The 18,329-nt window shown below is 29.1% G+C and overlaps 1 protein-coding gene across 4 annotated transcripts in view; it reads right to left on the reverse strand.

Annotated features, from left to right (window-relative positions):
• Nucleotides 1-18,329, reverse strand: part of tmod (tropomodulin) — a 301,961-nt gene that overhangs the window by 179,582 nt on the left and 104,050 nt on the right. The window contains exon 1 of one of the 4 annotated variants that reach the window (XM_065515196.1): nucleotides 7,285-7,484. The exons of the other annotated variants lie outside the window; for them this stretch is intronic. Coding sequence (XP_065371268.1) covers nucleotides 7,285-7,368 — 84 coding nt within the window. The 5' untranslated portion in view covers nucleotides 7,369-7,484. Of the gene's footprint in view, nucleotides 1-7,284; nucleotides 7,485-18,329 lie in introns of those variants that run through there. 4 annotated transcript variants of the gene reach the window in all.

Raw genomic sequence — 18,329 nt, forward strand, 5'->3', positions numbered from 1 at the left:
TTTATATGAACCTAAATTTGTCTACCAACTTTCCCCCCCTATAACACCTATATATTTTTCCTTTTATTTAACATTAAGTAAATTTACTTTATTATTCTATTTTTAGCCAACATATTTTATGCAAATTTATGTCTGCATTTATTATTATTTAACATCTTTATAATTTTTGCATACATTTTACGCTAAATTCCTTAAAATATTAAACAAAAGACAAAAGAGTATAGTACTTTGGCTTCTAATGGCTTTTGTATGAAAATTAAATGTTTACTTTTGAAAAATTAAGTAGAAATATGTATAAACATTTATTTATACTTGACATTTGCGAAAAAGAGTGTTAAGAGAAAATATGCGTTTTTTATTTATGAAAAATATTTGCATTTTTGTTGTTTCTTTCTGAAAATAAAACAAATGGTTTGTTTAAAAAAAAGAAATATTGAACAAAAAAAAGAGAAAGCAACTAAAAAGTCGAAAATAAAGAAGAAAGTGTTTGAGCAAAAAAATAACAAAAGTACAAAAATGCCCTGAAAGCTTTAATTTCCCATATATTTTATAAATTTAAATGATGAAATTTATTTAAAATAAAAAATTATATTAAAGTGTTTTTTAAAAAAATAAGTATTTTATCTTGATTGTTTTTTAAACTCGTATATATACTAAATAATATTCTAAGAAATTCATATAAGAGGAATATACTGTATGTGTGAAGAGTATGTTTCCAAATTTTGGGTACTTTAAACTGACTCTATATTACGATATAAGGATGTGTTTCTAAGCAAAGTACTTTTGTGAACAATTAATTTACTAAAACAACCATTTAAAAAAGGAAACTTTTTCAGAAAGAAAAAAAATTTAAAAAAAAAATATTGAAAAAATATCAGCTGATTGTGTTTCATTTAACTAAAGTACCATTTTGAAGTATATTTAAAAAATAGTAGTATTCATTTTTGTAAATTATAAAATAGCAGTTATTTTTATTCTTTAAAAGTACTTTTTCGGAGGTACTTTTTAAAAAACGTACTTTTAATTTATCAAAATACTAGTTCAAATATATCTTCATTAAAACATAATTATGTATCAAATAGAGTAAACCTAAAAAGTACTTTTTGAAAACTAACAATTATTTTTTTTATTTTATCGAACAATATCTCTTATTTCATATTTCAACATTTTAAAAAATAATTTTTAATATTAATAAATGTTTAAAAAAATATTTTTCCAAAAATATATGTTAAAAAAGTACCAAAAGTAATTTTTAACTTGATACTTTTTATACCTTTCACCATGAGTGGCAAGGCTATATACATATAAGTTTGTCATTCCGTTTTTTAATTTCTACATTTTTCATTTGCGACCCAACAAAGTATATATATTCTGGATCGTTATAGATATCGAATTCGATATAGCCATGTCCGTCTATCCGTCTGTATGTTGAAATCAACTTTCCGTAGCCAACAAATAACTTACAAACATGATTGATACATCAATATATCGGGAATTATTCCGGTTCGGTTGCTATTTAAAATCGAGAAAATCGGCCCATAATGGAAAAAAACCGGGACAACCTGAATTTTTGGCCAATTTTTGATCTATATCTGGATTAATAAGTCATTAATATAGACAATATGGATATCTAATGATAGACATTTCAAAGTCCATTGCAACGATGTATATAAGCAATTTGGACCTAGAATGGGTCAATCGGGAAAATATATTTTAACTCGATTTTTTTTTACCAAAAATGACTTTTTTTCATACATTTTTTTTAAAAAAATTAAAAAAATTTCAAAAAGAATTAAAAAAAAACAATTTCGAAATTTTTTTTTAAAAATTTTGAATATTGTTTTTAAAATTTTCAAAAACAATTTTGAATATTTTTTTTAAAATTTTCAAAAACAATTTCGAAATTTTTTTTTTTAAATTTTCAAAAACAATTTTGAAATTATTTTTTTTTTAATTTTATATTTTAAAGTATAATTTGGTGAAGGGTATATAAGATTCGGCACAGCCGAATATAGCTCTCTTACTTGTTTTTATGCAAGTTCATTTTCCAATTGTCTGCAGTTTCAAATACCAAGTATATGTTAGAAATAGATTTTTTGAAATAAATTATTTCTTAAATTTGTAAACTTGTAGTTCATTTATAATTCTAACACTGTATAGACATTAGTTCGAAGAAAACAAACAAAAATATCGCAATAAGTACAGTGGGTGTATGAGTTTTAGCAAATAAAAACAAACTTTTTAAAAAGATTATATATGAATATAAAATATAAAAAGAAACTGTTTATAAACATTTTACCTTTCCATAATAAAAAAAATTAGTTATTATCTTTCCTACGAAAATTTTATTTCTATAAACATAAAAACCATAGAATAAATACATAGAAGGGAGGGATAGAGAAATATCAATCAAACAAATTAAACAGAATTACTCTCTTTTCACACATATGGGAGATAAAATAACAAAATTCATGACAACAAATTCTCATGAATTAGGTTTCAGTTACCTATCTAGTTTTCATCTATGTTTAAAATATTATTTTTCCCATATTTATCTAAAATTTCATATTAAAGCATTTTGAAGTAGAAGAGCAGTCAGGCAGGCATTAGATTTTCAAAATTGAATGCTTTATTGACCATATAATAAGCGTGTCATTTAGTTTGACACACATTGACATCAAAACTAAAATTTATGGAAAAGTCAACTAAAATTCTAGGTCAATTATGTCCATTCGTACGTTCATCAAACCCTGAATGTTTTTTTTGGGTGAAATGAAAAAACTGGCTGTGCTGCTAAAAATAGTTTAGAATTGTGTGTGGCAGAGGCAGAGAAAATGGTGGAAAATCAATCAAATCAAATGGAAAAAGAATGAATCATTCATCTTTCTATCTACAGCGTGTTGACATTAACAAAAAAGTAATAATAAATAAATGTTGGCAAGCAACTGTGAGTTAATAATGAAATATGAGGCAAATAAATATGTATGTATTTGCAACAGTTGTATTTAAACAACATCTTTGGCAAAATATTGATAAAATAATTCGTATGTATTGAGTATTAAACACTAATATCTATCAATATATTTGTAGATTTAGGAAGATGTTTAAAACAATTGATAGTCTTTAACATACTTTGTAATTACCATTGTATACTGCGTGCATTACTTTACTATTTAAGTGACGCACAGTAGGGCCGAATACAATCTTGCAAAGTGATAATGTCTCTGGAGGCAGAGTTCCAAGTTTAAAAGCGGCGTGATATTGAAGACGATATTCATACTTTGCTGAGTTGGCCAAAAAAATTGTGTGGCTTAAAATATCTTCGCTAGATCCCCAAGTTCGGTTAATGACACCTTCGAGGTAACAGAATGTTTCTTCTTCTTCTAATATTTCATTATTTATTAGAAAGAGATTAATGTTTCCAGAATTTATCTTTTTTATATTGATTTTCACCCCTGCTTCCTCTGATATGTAGGTGAGACGTCTTAGTTGTGTGGCCATGTCATTATATCTATGAGAGTAGACATATATCGTCTGAAAATTCGAGATCCTTTAACATTTAGTTCAGCCCCCATGGGATCCCGGGTTTTCCCATCATTGCCTGGTGCATCATACTATCCAGCTCTACATTGAACAGTAGTGGATACATCACACACCCTTGACAAACACCAGTGCCAGGTGACGTGAAATAAGGCCATAGGTAATAAGGTCATATGGCCTTATTACACATTGTGTTGAGAAATAAGACCATATGACTTTATTACCACCGTGGGAGTGAAATAAAGTCATAATTAATTATTGGCCAAAGTGGAAATAAAGCCATATCAGTGTAAAATATGTATAGTTATTTTAGGGTGACAGGCAGTGCCGCGACAAAAAAATATTTTATATCATTTGCAAGAAAGGCTTCATATAGCGAAGCCGCCTGCCGCGTTATATGGAGGAGAAAACCACTAAGAGCGGCCGTAGGCAGCCATGAAAAAAAAACCTTTTTCTGCGAAACCGAATAGTTGCTCGCCATGCTACTGAGTGCAAAAAAACATGTCTTCGCAGAAATGTCTTTAAAATAAAGGCTTCATTTAGCGAAGCCGCCTGCAGCGTTCCATGGAGGAGAAAGCCCCTAAGAGGGGCCACAGGCCGCCAATAAAAAAACATATTCCTGCGAAACCGAATAGTTGTTCGCCATGCTACTGAGTGCAAAAAAACATGTCTTCGCAAAAAAGGTTTTTCTTCTTGGCGGCCTGCGCCGCTCTTAGGGACTTTCTCCTCCATAGAACGCGGCAGGTGGCTTCGCTAAATAAAGCCTTTCTTGTAAATAAATGATTGGATTTAAAGTTATTTAATTTTTTTAATTTGTTAATTGAACTTTCTTTTTTTGTCAAATAAAATAATTGTAATTTAAGCAAACTAAAAATTTTCTAAGATGCCATAATGGCTTTATTTCACTTCTTCCATGGAAATAAGGTCATATGGTCCTATTTCTCAACACAATGTATGTATATGACCTTATTGCCTATGGCCTTATTTCACTGCACCCCAGTGCCAACCTCAATCTTACGACTAAACATGGCATCATGCATAATTTGTATGGTCCACGCACGTTTCGTTAGGACAAAATTCAGTCTGTTGTTTTCTTAAATTTGGCATTAATTCGTCAGATAAACTTTTTGTGCTTAGTAAAGTGAATCCCCTTCCAGTTGTTGCGATTTGTTGAGTCGCCTTTTTAGGTATTTTAACAAAACTGCCTTCTTTGAGCTTTTCTGGAATTCTCTCTGTTGTCCATATTTCTTCTATAACAGGTAGACTAAATTCTACCGTTGTTCTCGTGTTTGCTTTAACTGTCGCTACCGGAGTTATCCCTTATTAGTTTGGTGGAGACTGAAGTGCCGTTATTCGTTAACTTCATAGTGAACAGATATAGGTCACTAGTTCGGTTTGTTTCAGCTGCAGCTTGAACGTCTTGTGCTATGGAATTCGCAGGGACAACGTTAAGTTTTATCCTTTCAGCTTTTAGTTTTTAAGTTTATGATCGCCATGTTTCATCAGATATCCATTCTTTCCGTCTAATTGATTTAAAACCTACATGTTCTATTGCTGCATTTATGAACGTGTTCTTTGTTAATTGCCAGTCTTTCCGTTCCTAATGGGTTGTTCTTAACAACGATTCGTTTAAGGAGCTTACGTAATTCAATGAGACAGAAGGGATTTCAGTCTATTTACATCGAACCCTTTGATACACATGGGGCTATCTTTTTTACAGCAGCTAGCTTTATACGGACTCTTTCAGTGAATAGGTGTTGATCGCTGACTATTTCAGCACCTCTTTTGGTTCGCACATCTAACAGTGGACCGCTCCATTTCCTGGAAATAGCTATATGATCGATATAATTCTCTGTAATATGGTCAGGTGATACCCACGTTATTTTGTGCATAGTCTTTTGTGTGCGCACATGTTCACAAAAAGTTCCGCGTTTTCAGTTCTCCTGCCTAATCTATGTACCCCCATATCGGTTTCAAGGCTAGTGTTGTTGGGTCCTGTTTGGGCATTTGTTTGGGCATCAGTACTACCAGAATATCACCACGATTTGAGTATGTTATTGCACGATCCAAGTGGCTATAAAATTCATCCTATTTTCATGGGATGCTTACAAAAATCATTTAATTTTAAGATGTAGTAGCTGATTAGGCTTCCGCATCCGATGGGTGCTAGGACTGCCAGCAGCCTTCCAGGCATGCATTGATTATCAGTTTTTCGAAGGGTATACAAGTCTTCTTCCTACACAGAAAAAACAGATTCGTGATAGCAACCGAATTTGTTGCCAATCGAATGATTCGGTTGCACATATAGAATTTTGCGTTTGAAGCAATAAAAATTTTGTTACCGCTTCTAAAATATTGTAGCTACAGCTGTAAAATTCGGTTACTAATGTAGAATCATTCGATTGGCAACAAATTCGGTTGCTATCACGAATCTGTTTTCTCTGTGTACTACTTCCTGAGACGCTGATCAAGCCATTCAGGGCAAACTATTGGTAAAAAAAACTAAGTTTCGGATATAGTTATCTCCTACTGACCTTAGATGTTCTTTAGTCATCTTCTCACATTCGCCAGCTTCGAATGGGTGTCGTGAGCTGCATAGACATTGCAAAAAAGCAAAGGAATCATTCCTGACCAATCCGAAGTGAGTAGAGATCATGAATTTTCCTTTACTTGCAATGAAAATTACCATTTGAGTAATAAATAAGGAGAACTTTCAAGGATTAATATAAGACAAGTTTATAAAAATTGCACAATCTGTTATAAAAATATACACAAAGACCAAGGTATATCCCTTAGTTGCAATAACCTCGACTATTATTCCATTCTGATTGTTATTTATCGACTTAGAATCACTTTCTGATGGCTGTGCGCAAACTACAGGTCGCAATTTTGAAGATATTTCAATAAAATTGATATATATAATTTTTTCAGCCCAAGGACCAAGCCTGTTGAAACTGGCTGAAATCGGTCCGTTATTGCACCTAGCCCCCATACAAATGTTCTCCCGAAATTGGACTTTATCGGTCATAAATATATTGGTCATTAAATTATATATGTCTCTCAACAAATTTCGCTCCAAATTAGTTTTATATATATGAAATTCATGTCACCAAATTTTGTTACGATCGGTTCATAATTAGTCATAGCTCCCATATAGACCCGCTTCCAAGAATAACTTTAACGTACAAAATTCACCATAAACGACTTCCATTTAGACATAAATCGTGCTAATTTAAAGGTGATTGGACCATAATAGGTCATAGCTCCCATATTAGGCCAACTTCCGAAAATCACTTACGAATATAAATTATTGATATTTTAAAATAAAAATGTTTTTGCTGATTTACTTGGTGTAGGGTATTATGAAAGTATGGTCGGTCAAGCCCGACCATACTTTCATACTAGTTTATGATATATAATTTTTTGATAAGAAAAAATTTAAAATCTGCAATTCATATGAGATATAAAATTAAAAAATCAGATTAACAGGTCTAAAGTAAAGAAATGTTTTAATTTGGGTATTTTGCACGCATCTATTACCAAATAATGGAGATAATGGAGAACTCTAAATCCCTAATACAGCTGGATTTTTTGTATACAAATTATAAATTCCTCAAATCTTTTTTAATGGACCTGCACAGATTTGAAATATGTATATATTATCAGAAGTTTGAACTGGCCAGTCACTCACTCAGTAACAATATTAATTTTAAGTAAATCGTTATATGTATTTAAATAACCCACCGTTGTTGTAGTTCTTTTTTTCTTCCATTTCGATGATGTTGTAGTTGTGGTAGTCTGTTCTTCAATAACATCCATATCAGCCATATTTGCAAGTGTGCTTAACTGAACAATTGCGGTTGTATTTATATCCTTTAAATGACGTCGTGTTTGGTGTTAAACAATGTAAATATTGCTTTGCACAAGTATGTGAGTGTATTAATTTTTAAACTTTTGTGTGTAAAACTGTAGAAAACCCTTTTTATTATTGCTGTAGTAATAGTTTATTATTATTTTTTGCATATGATTAATTAAAATGATCAACTAGGTTTGGGTTTTTTTTTAAACTTTTGTTTAACTTTCTACACACATAAACTTTTGTTGTTAATTGAGAACAAAACACATTTACACACAGCTTGATATTTATAAATTTTTATTTCATCCTCCTAAATTCATTGAAATAAACTTATTTAAAGGACTTGTTTTAAATTAAATCATGCGGTTTTTTTCTTTAAAAATTTTTGATTTTTTATAACCTTTTGTTGCTGGTGTTTTATTATTACTTGATTTAAATCAAATGTAAAAACATGCATTATTTTGAATATAAAACTCAAACTTATTTTTTTATTTTGGTATTTTTTTGGTAAATATTTTTATTTATAATTTTTAAACAAAATTATAACCTGTGTGAAAAGAAAATTATAAATAATTGTGTTAAACAATTTTTTTATGGTCACTTTTAATTTGTTAAATTTTTCAACACTGTTGTTTCTTTTTTTTTTCATTTTTTTCATTTAAAATCTTATTTATTTATTCATTTTATAACACACAAATAAACCATAAAATCTTTAAAAATTGTATTGTTAATATAAACAATTTGATATATTGGGGTCATTAAAAGAAAAGATGTATCAATGTTTTTCTCAAGTTTTGTTTGAATTTTTTAAAAATATGTAGAATTCACAACAACAACAAACAATTGCAAATTGTGGTAAATGTTCTTTTAAAAATACACAATAATTAAGAAAATATGAAAAACTATAAAGCATTTATGTATTTGGAATATAAGAAATGGATATACATATGTATTTCTAAAAAAAATATATATTTTTTTAAGTTTTCAAAGATGTTTTCTTTAATTTGTATAAATACAAATCTGATTTTGATATATTTTTGAAGTATAACTTCCAAATTTAAACCATTATATGTGTGGTAATCCAAATATGAGTATTTCGCCTGGTCATCATGGCGTATGAGTAATAAAAAATTCAAATTTATGTGTCAAGGAATTGCACGTGTTTTATGATTTGCGTCAAACTAAACTAATATTTCAAATAAAAATCATTATTTTAAGAGAAAATGTTTAAAAACATTTCAATTTGTATGGCTGTGAGTAATAAAAATTCAGTTTAGTCAACAAATCTGCAAAATACCATAAAACTTTAAGGGAAAAATACCTAATAAAACTAATTGGGTTTAATTTGTTTTTATATTTGAACTTGAAATTTTATTGTTATCCAGTCCTATTTCTTAAAATTTTATACAACTTATAACAAATATTTGTTTCTTTAATTATATGCCAACAAAAAAATCTTTAATGTTTATTATGTTCTCATAAAAAATGTGTCTACATATTTTTGTTTAAGAAAATGAGATCGCCAATTTAATTTTATAAATAGACTCATCGAAAATATGACAACTATAACAGTTTTTCTTTTTGGCTTTTAGGCTAAAACACATGACTCATGCACGTGTTGATTTAAGAAAAATATAAATAAAATTAACTTTTCTATTGTAAATAAATAAATACATATTTATTATAAGTTTTCTTAGGGCTTTTTCTCATTTGCCATTTTCTCAAGCAAATTTCAGACACATAAAACAATTTTCACAGAAAAACTCAACGGTATTACTGATCCAAAACTTTATGAGAAGGGAATTTAAGATACGGGAGTTAATGAACTAGAACTGAACTAGAACTGAACTAGAACTGAACTAGAACTGAACTAGAACTGAACTAGAACTGAACTAGAACTGAACTAGAACTGAACTAGAACTGAACTAGAACTGAACTAGAACTGAACTAGAACTGAACTAGAACTGAACTAGAACTGAACTAGAACTGAACTAGAACTGAACTAGAACTGAACTAGAACTGAACTAGAACTGAACTAGAACTGAACTAGAACTGAACTAGAACTGAACTAGAACTGAACTAGAACTGAACTAGAACTGAACTAGAACTGAACTAGAACTGAACTAGAACTGAACTAGAACTGAACTAGAACTGAACTAGAACTGAACTAGAACTGAACTAGAACTGAACTAGAACTGAACTAGAACTGAACTAGAACTGAACTAGAACTGAACTAGAACTGAACTAGAACTGAACTAGAACTGAACTAGAACTGAACTAGAACTGAACTAGAACTGAACTAGAACTGAACTAGAACTGAACTAGAACTGAACTAGAACTGAACTAGAACTGAACTAGAACTGAACTAGAACTGAACTAGAACTGAACTAGAACTGAACTAGAACTGAACTAGAACTGAACTAGAACTGAACTAGAACTGAACTAGAACTGAACTAGAACTGAACTAGAACTGAACTAGAACTGAACTAGAACTGAACTAGAACTGAACTAGAACTGAACTAGAACTGAACTAGAACTGAACTAGAACTGAACTAGAACTGAACTAGAACTGAACTAGAACTGAACTAGAACTGAACTAGAACTGAACTAGAACTGAACTAGAACTGAACTAGAACTGAACTAGAACTGAACTAGAACTGAACTAGAACTGAACTAGAACTGAACTAGAACTGAACTAGAACTGAACTAGAACTGAACTAGAACTGAACTAGAACTGAACTAGAACTGAACTAGAACTGAACTAGAACTGAACTAGAACTGAACTAGAACTGAACTAGAACTGAACTAGAACTGAACTAGAACTGAACTAGAACTGAACTAGAACTGAACTAGAACTGAACTAGAACTGAACTAGAACTGAACTAGAACTGAACTAGAACTGAACTAGAACTGAACTAGAACTGAACTAGAACTGAACTAGAACTGAACTAGAACTGAACTAGAACTGAACTAGAACTGAACTAGAACTGAACTAGAACTGAACTAGAACTGAACTAGAACTGAACTAGAACTGAACTAGAACTGAACTAGAACTGAACTAGAACTGAACTAGAACTGAACTAGAACTGAACTAGAACTGAACTAGAACTGAACTAGAACTGAACTAGAACTGAACTAGAACTGAACTAGAACTGAACTAGAACTGAACTAGAACTGAACTAGAACTGAACTAGAACTGAACTAGAACTGAACTAGAACTGAACTAGAACTGAACTAGAACTGAACTAGAACTGAACTAGAACTGAACTAGAACTGAACTAGAACTGAACTAGAACTGAACTAGAACTGAACTAGAACTGAACTAGAACTGAACTAGAACTGAACTAGAACTGAACTAGAACTGAACTAGAACTGAACTAGAACTGAACTAGAACTGAACTAGAACTGAACTAGAACTGAACTAGAACTGAACTAGAACTGAACTAGAACTGAACTAGAACTGAACTAGAACTGAACTAGAACTGAACTAGAACTGAACTAGAACTGAACTAGAACTGAACTAGAACTGAACTAGAACTGAACTAGAACTGAACTAGAACTGAACTAGAACTGAACTAGAACTGAACTAGAACTGAACTAGAACTGAACTAGAACTGAACTAGAACTGAACTAGAACTGAACTAGAACTGAACTAGAACTGAACTAGAACTGAACTAGAACTGAACTAGAACTGAACTAGAACTGAACTAGAACTGAACTAGAACTGAACTAGAACTGAACTAGAACTGAACTAGAACTGAACTAGAACTGAACTAGAACTGAACTAGAACTGAACTAGAACTGAACTAGAACTGAACTAGAACTGAACTAGAACTGAACTAGAACTGAACTAGAACTGAACTAGAACTGAACTAGAACTGAACTAGAACTGAACTAGAACTGAACTAGAACTGAACTAGAACTGAACTAGAACTGAACTAGAACTGAACTAGAACTGAACTAGAACTGAACTAGAACTGAACTAGAACTGAACTAGAACTGAACTAGAACTGAACTAGAACTGAACTAGAACTGAACTAGAACTGAACTAGAACTGAACTAGAACTGAACTAGAACTGAACTAGAACTGAACTAGAACTGAACTAGAACTGAACTAGAACTGAACTAGAACTGAACTAGAACTGAACTAGAACTGAACTAGAACTGAACTAGAACTGAACTAGAACTGAACTAGAACTGAACTAGAACTGAACTAGAACTGAACTAGAACTGAACTAGAACTGAACTAGAACTGAACTAGAACTGAACTAGAACTGAACTAGAACTGAACTAGAACTGAACTAGAACTGAACTAGAACTGAACTAGAACTGAACTAGAACTGAACTAGAACTGAACTAGAACTGAACTAGAACTGAACTAGAACTGAACTAGAACTGAACTAGAACTGAACTAGAACTGAACTAGAACTGAACTAGAACTGAACTAGAACTGAACTAGAACTGAATTAGAACAGAACTAGAACTGAACTAAAGTAATGCAGAAGATGTGATATTGCATATTTTTAGGCAGCAAATATTGTTTTATTTTTTTATTTTGATATCCAATTAATAATTTTGCATCATTGTAATATATCACATACTGATTTCAATAGTACAAATTTGTATTAAAATACCGGTTTAGAAATTTATAAATAATATGATGTTTTGGCATTTAAATTGGAAATACATATTCACTATTTAACATCTATATTATAATCATTACGCACTCATAAATATAAACGTTATCATTGAATTTAAAATGTCACTTATTTCGATGTGTTTTAGAGCAACATGTCAAAATAAAAATTATTTCAACAAGAAAATGCTTTTAATATTTTCCGAACAAAAGGCTTACAAATATTAATAATGAATACTATACACATGTTTTCGGAGGAGTTTGTAGAAACAAAATATTAAAATTAATATTAATGTTTTTATATTTCTGGTTTAAAAACACATCAAACGAAATTTGTAGCGTATATATTTTGTATCAATAACACTCATACGCCACATATGACTCATATGAAATAATTTCAATAGAAATTGTAAATAAATATTTAAAAATAATATCGACTTAATAATTTTAATAACTATTTGTGGTTGAAATAAACGTTAGCTGTAAAAGACATTTATTTGTGTATGTTTTAATATTGACAAGTATTATTTTTGTAACAAATATAGAAAAGTAAATATATTTTTATTTAAATCATATATAAATCTCACTATTTTATTTAGTTTTAAATTGGATTTATAAAAAAAACTGTGAGGTCAGCAAAGACCATGAATAAATTTTTTATTAAATGTGTAGAGTAAAAATATTTAATGGTCATAAAAGGATTAAATGGATTTTTTAGAGCTATATAAAATTGATAACTGAAACAATGACTAATTGATGAAAAAAATATATATTTTTTTCTTTTAGTTTGCTGTAAATTGTTGTGTTAAATAGTTTATGATGGTTTTTGTAGTGTAAAAATGCTTTTAGATTATAGTGTATTTTTCTAGATTATTTTTTTTAATTTTTTTTAAATTTCTATATTTTTTTTCATTAAATTTTTTTGTGTGCTGGTAAAATTGTGGTGGTTGTTTTGTAGATTTTATGGCTTTTGTTTTCAAATACTAAAAATATTTAAATTTATTTCTATTTTTTTGTGTAATTTGTATTTTAGATGCAGTTTTTTGTTGCTGTTGTTGTTGTGTTGCAATTTGGTTGATGGTTTTATGTCACTAATGTGTCATTATTAGAAATAAAGATGTATTTTAATGTGACATTTGGTATAACATGTATTTAATTTTCATTTTGTTTCAAAATCATTCTTTTGTTTTGGTGTAAATGTTGTTGTAGTATAATGTAATTTTGTTTAATATTATAATTTTTTTTTGTTGTTTTTTTGTGTTTAATTTGTTTGGAATTTTGTAAAATTACTGTGTAATTTGTTTATATGCTGTGTTTTTATGTTTGTTTATTTTGTTATTTTGGAAAATTATCATGCCATAATTGGAAATTTTCCATATTTTTCGTATATAAATATAGAAAAAATATTCGTATTTTTTTATAAATTCAAAAATTTTTTTTTTCAAATTCTATTTCTATTTTGGCCACGCGAAATAAATATTTCGTAACGCTCACTCACTAAGAACTGCGAACGTATGTTAAAGTTGATTTTACTTAGTTGGCGAAAAAGTAGCAACACTTTTAGAGAGCGCTGTTTCATTTCATTTGTTTTTTTTTGCGCTTGGAAATAAAAAAAAATCATTAACAAAAACAACAACAATAAAAATAAATAAAATAATTTTCATTTGGACGAGCTGTTTGAAAGAAAAACAGATCAAACCACATCACCTCCCTGTCTGACTGCCTGGCTGCCTGTCAGCTGCTGGCTGAAGGCACCAGAAATTAAAATAAAATTCAACAAAAACTTAAGAGACTTTTTTTCTTTATTTGATTTGATTTCTATAAAGAGCTCTTTGCAGTTCTTTGTCGATCATTACTTGCTTTCGCTGCTGATGAGCAAAAAATTTTTATAATAAAAATTTACACTCATGTAGGATGATGTCCCCATCACACACACTCGAAATGATTAAAACTCTTTTAATGATTTGTATGGACAGTTTATCTATAGATGATTTCTTGTTCTTTTATACTTTTTCTCCGAATATAAACAGTATTTTTAGCATATCTTATAATAAAATCTGTCATCTTTAATGAGGTTGAGTTATTAGATGGTAATTTTCGTCTTAATAAATTTTGTGGACTTTATTAAAAATTATGCGAACAATAATTATTTAAGTTATAATTCATAGAAAAAGTGTGTTTTTTTTGTTTCATTGTAAATTATAGCAGAATAATATTAAACCTAATTAAGTGATTTAAAGCTTAAAGTGTTAATTGTTGGCTGTCAAATTAGATTCAATGAAAATAAATGGGCATCAACAACAATTTTTCGCAGACTTCTAAAAGTACTTATCTACAAATGAGATAGTAGTTCTAGTTCAGTTCTAGTTCAGTTCTAGTTCAGTTCTAGTTCAGTTCTAGTTCAGTTCTAGTTCAGTTCTAGTTCAGTTCTAGTTCAGTTCTAGTTCAGTTCTAGTTCAGTTCTAGTTCAGTTCTAGTTCAGTTCTAGTTCAGTTCTAGTTCAGTTCTAGTTCAGTTCTAGTTCAGTTCTAGTTCAGTTCTAGTTCAGTTCTAGTTCAGTTCTAGTTCAGTTCTAGTTCAGTTCTAGTTCAGTTCTAGTTCAGTTCTAGTTCAGTTCTAGTTCAGTTCTAGTTCAGTTCTAGTTCAGTTCTAGTTCAGTTCTAGTTCAGTTCTAGTTCAGTTCTAGTTCAGTTCTAGTTCAGTTCTAGTTCAGTTCTAGTTCAGTTCTAGTTCAGTTCTAGTTCAGTTCTAGTTCAGTTCTAGTTCAGTTCTAGTTCAGTTCTAGTTCAGTTCTAGTTCAGTTCTAGTTCAGTTCTAGTTCAGTTCTAGTTCAGTTCTAGTTCAGTTCTAGTTCAGTTCTAGTTCAGTTCTAGTTCAGTTCTAGTTCAGTTCTAGTTCAGTTCTAGTTCAGTTCTAGTTCAGTTCTAGTTCAGTTCTAGTTCAGTTCTAGTTCTGTTCTAGTTCAGTTCTTTTTTAAATGATGACTTGAAGATTTTAAGGGATTTTTTGTAATTATTGTCAAATAGACGACTAAGTGCTAGTGGTGTTACGGATGTGATTAGTGATTTGAGAGGTAATGTTTAAGTCATAATAAAATTTGAAATTTATTGTGGTTTATTTGTGGGTATAATAAATGTTTTTTGAATAGTTCATATCAGTGTTGAATTATACAAAAATTATTCTATTTTTATTCGAATTTCATATCGAAATATTTCGAAATGTTTTGTTTAAATATTTTTAATTATTACTATTTGTATATATTATTATTATAGTTTTCGTTATTTTTGTAACATCACTTTATAACTTTATTATTAAATATTAATAGTTATTATTTGTATTATTCATTATTTAGATACGAGTAAAATTTGTACAAGAGTCACTTCTTCCACCGAACTTCTTTGAATACAATTTTAAACTGTTTTTCGCAACGCAAACATTTTTCCAATTTTAATAAAATGATTTTTTTCGGAAAACGTTTTCATTTGCATTTAATTCGAATAGACTTTATTGCCACTTCATTCAACAGAGTGTATGAGGCTTCATTGTTTTTGTTTATTTTTTTCCGTTGTTGTATTTGTTTAATTTGTAATTGTTGTCTGAGTCTGAGTGCAACCACGCCGCACAATAAAGGAACAAAAAACCAAAAAAAAAAAATAACAAAATTAATATAATTTTGTATTTAAAATTTTAATGTTTTTTTGTTTGTTGTTTTTGTTTTCGCAGTTTTACCGAATTGTGTGCGTAAATTTTATTATTTGTTTATCTGTACGTACATACGTTTAATGCATTTTAACTTATTTAAGTTTCGTCATGTTGTTGCAGTAGCTGTATTTGTATTTGTTAAATACACTTTAGGCTTGAGTAACGGCGGAAATTGATATACTTACAGGAATATATTAAGTTATCTAGAAACTAGAGTATTGTTGGAATACTACTCAAGGGCCTTCTTTTCATAGTGGCATTATGCCAAATCGGGCCAGAAATATGAAGACATTCTGTGATGTTTTAGAAAGGTAAAGTTTTAATAATTTTTTCATGTACTGTTTTTTCATGTAGTCGGTGACTATTTTGACCGAAATAACAGTTGTAAATGTATGATTTAGAAAAGATAATATCTGAAATTATATTAAAGCTAACGTGGTTAAAAAAACAAGTAAGGTAGCTATATTCGGCTGTGCCGAATCTTATATACCCTTCACCAAATTATATTTTAAAATAAAAATTTTAAATATTTTTAGGTAAACAAAATTGAAATTTTTTTCCAGTTGTTTTTTTCAATTTGAAAAAATTATTTTTTTTAATTTTTTTAAAATTTAATATTTAGAGAGAAAAAATTTTTTTGGTAAAAAAAAATCCGGGTTAAAAAATATTTTTTCTGATTTTGTCCCATTATAGGTCCAACTTACTATAGTCTTATATACGGCGTTGCACAGGTCTTTGAAATATCTATCATTAGATATCCATATTAATGATTTAGTAATCCAGATATGGGTCAAAAATCGAGGTTGTCCTTTTTTTTTCTTTATATCTCAGCCATTTGTGAACCGATAACTGAGATATTGATGTATGAATCGAGTACGTAAGTTATTTGGGGGCTTCGGAAAGTTGGTTTCAACACACAGACAGATAGACGGACAGACGGATATGGCTATATCGACTCCGTTATCTATAACGATCCAGAATATATATACTTTGTGGGGTGCAAATGTAGAAATTACAAATTATATACCCTTGCCACTCATGGTGAAGGGTATAATAATAGTTTGTTGGGCTATTGTTCAATTCTAGTCAAATTCCAGGCGAAATTTTAGTTCAATTCTCATTAATTTTAGGTTCAGTTCAAGTTTAAGTTTAATTTTCCTTCTAAAATAAGTTAAATCAGTAATGTGTACAATGTAATTTTATAAAAATGCAAAAAACACCTTTTTCTAAATACTATTTTCATTTTCACACGAGGCTCAGCTGTTGATTTTTCCTGCATTTACTCACTTATAGCTTAATGTATTTGTATGTATTTATTTTTGAAATTTCATGATATGTAGCAAGAATATATAAAAAATACTATAAATTTTAAGAAGATTTATAAAATTGACATTTGATTTTAATGTCTTTGTTTCAAATAAAACAAGGAAAAGATTTACTTTGTGAATAAATTGTAAAATAAATACTAAATACTCAGTGGAGAGTGAGTGCATTTCTTAAAAAAAAAACTTTTGTCATGATAGAACAATGAACTGTCCTTCTCGGAAAATTTTTGCATTTCAATGAATTTTGCTAGATTAAGGACATGCATTTTAAGAAGTGAGTCATTAACAATAAACATACAATAATTTTGAGTTAAATTAATATATTAATTACATAGTAATTATTTTATCAATTTAAACACATGCTGTCAATTGACAACATATCCAATTGTTGAAAATATGGTATTGACTTGTGAAATGTGGCTTTAATAAAATAAAGAAATTGTTTGGTAAAGAATAGTTTTTTTAAAAAAAAAAATGCTTTCGGAATTCTTGTAAGCTTTTTTTACAAAACTGCTTTTTGAAAAAACTTTTTCAAAATCGGTTTTTCTTTCAAAAAGACAAAATTTGCAAAATAATTATTATTCAAAAATAAAAATATTTATATAATTTGAAAGTAAATTTTTAATTAGGCTTAAGTTCATTTTTATTATAATTTATTTGTAATAATTCAAAGAATATCACTGAATACTAAAATTTTTAGACAATTGGCAAATTGGAATGCATTTTCTACCCTGCCAAGGGCGTCATCAACAATCTTCATTGTCAAGGTCTATTTGTAAATATCATCTATTTAACTTACTATTATTAGGAATTAGAATATGGGAAGCCTAATTCATATTTATATTATTTTGTAAATTAGACGAAATTTCAAATATTTTTTATTATATATGTGTATTCTTATTATTACAAATTTATCATTTTATTAGTGTTGCTGTAGTCAACCTTTGGTTAACAATTCAGCTATGAATGTTTTTGTGTTTTTCTTTCTTTCTCCTTGGTGTTGATTCGTTGTTAACCAAAGGTTGACTACAGCAACACTAATAAAATGATAAATTTGTAATAATAAGAATACACATATATAATAAAAAATATTTGAAATTTCGTCTAATTTACAAAATAATATAAATATGAATTAGGCTTCCCATATTCTAATTCCTAATAATAGTAAGTTAAATAGATGATATTTACAAATAGACCTTGACAATGAAGATTGTTGATGACGCCCTTGGCAGGGTAGAAAATGCATTCCAATTTGCCAATTGTCTAAAAA

The sequence above is a fragment of the Calliphora vicina genome, chromosome 1 (assembly GCF_958450345.1).
Source record: "Calliphora vicina chromosome 1, idCalVici1.1, whole genome shotgun sequence".
NCBI lineage: Eukaryota > Metazoa > Arthropoda > Insecta > Diptera > Calliphoridae > Calliphora > Calliphora vicina.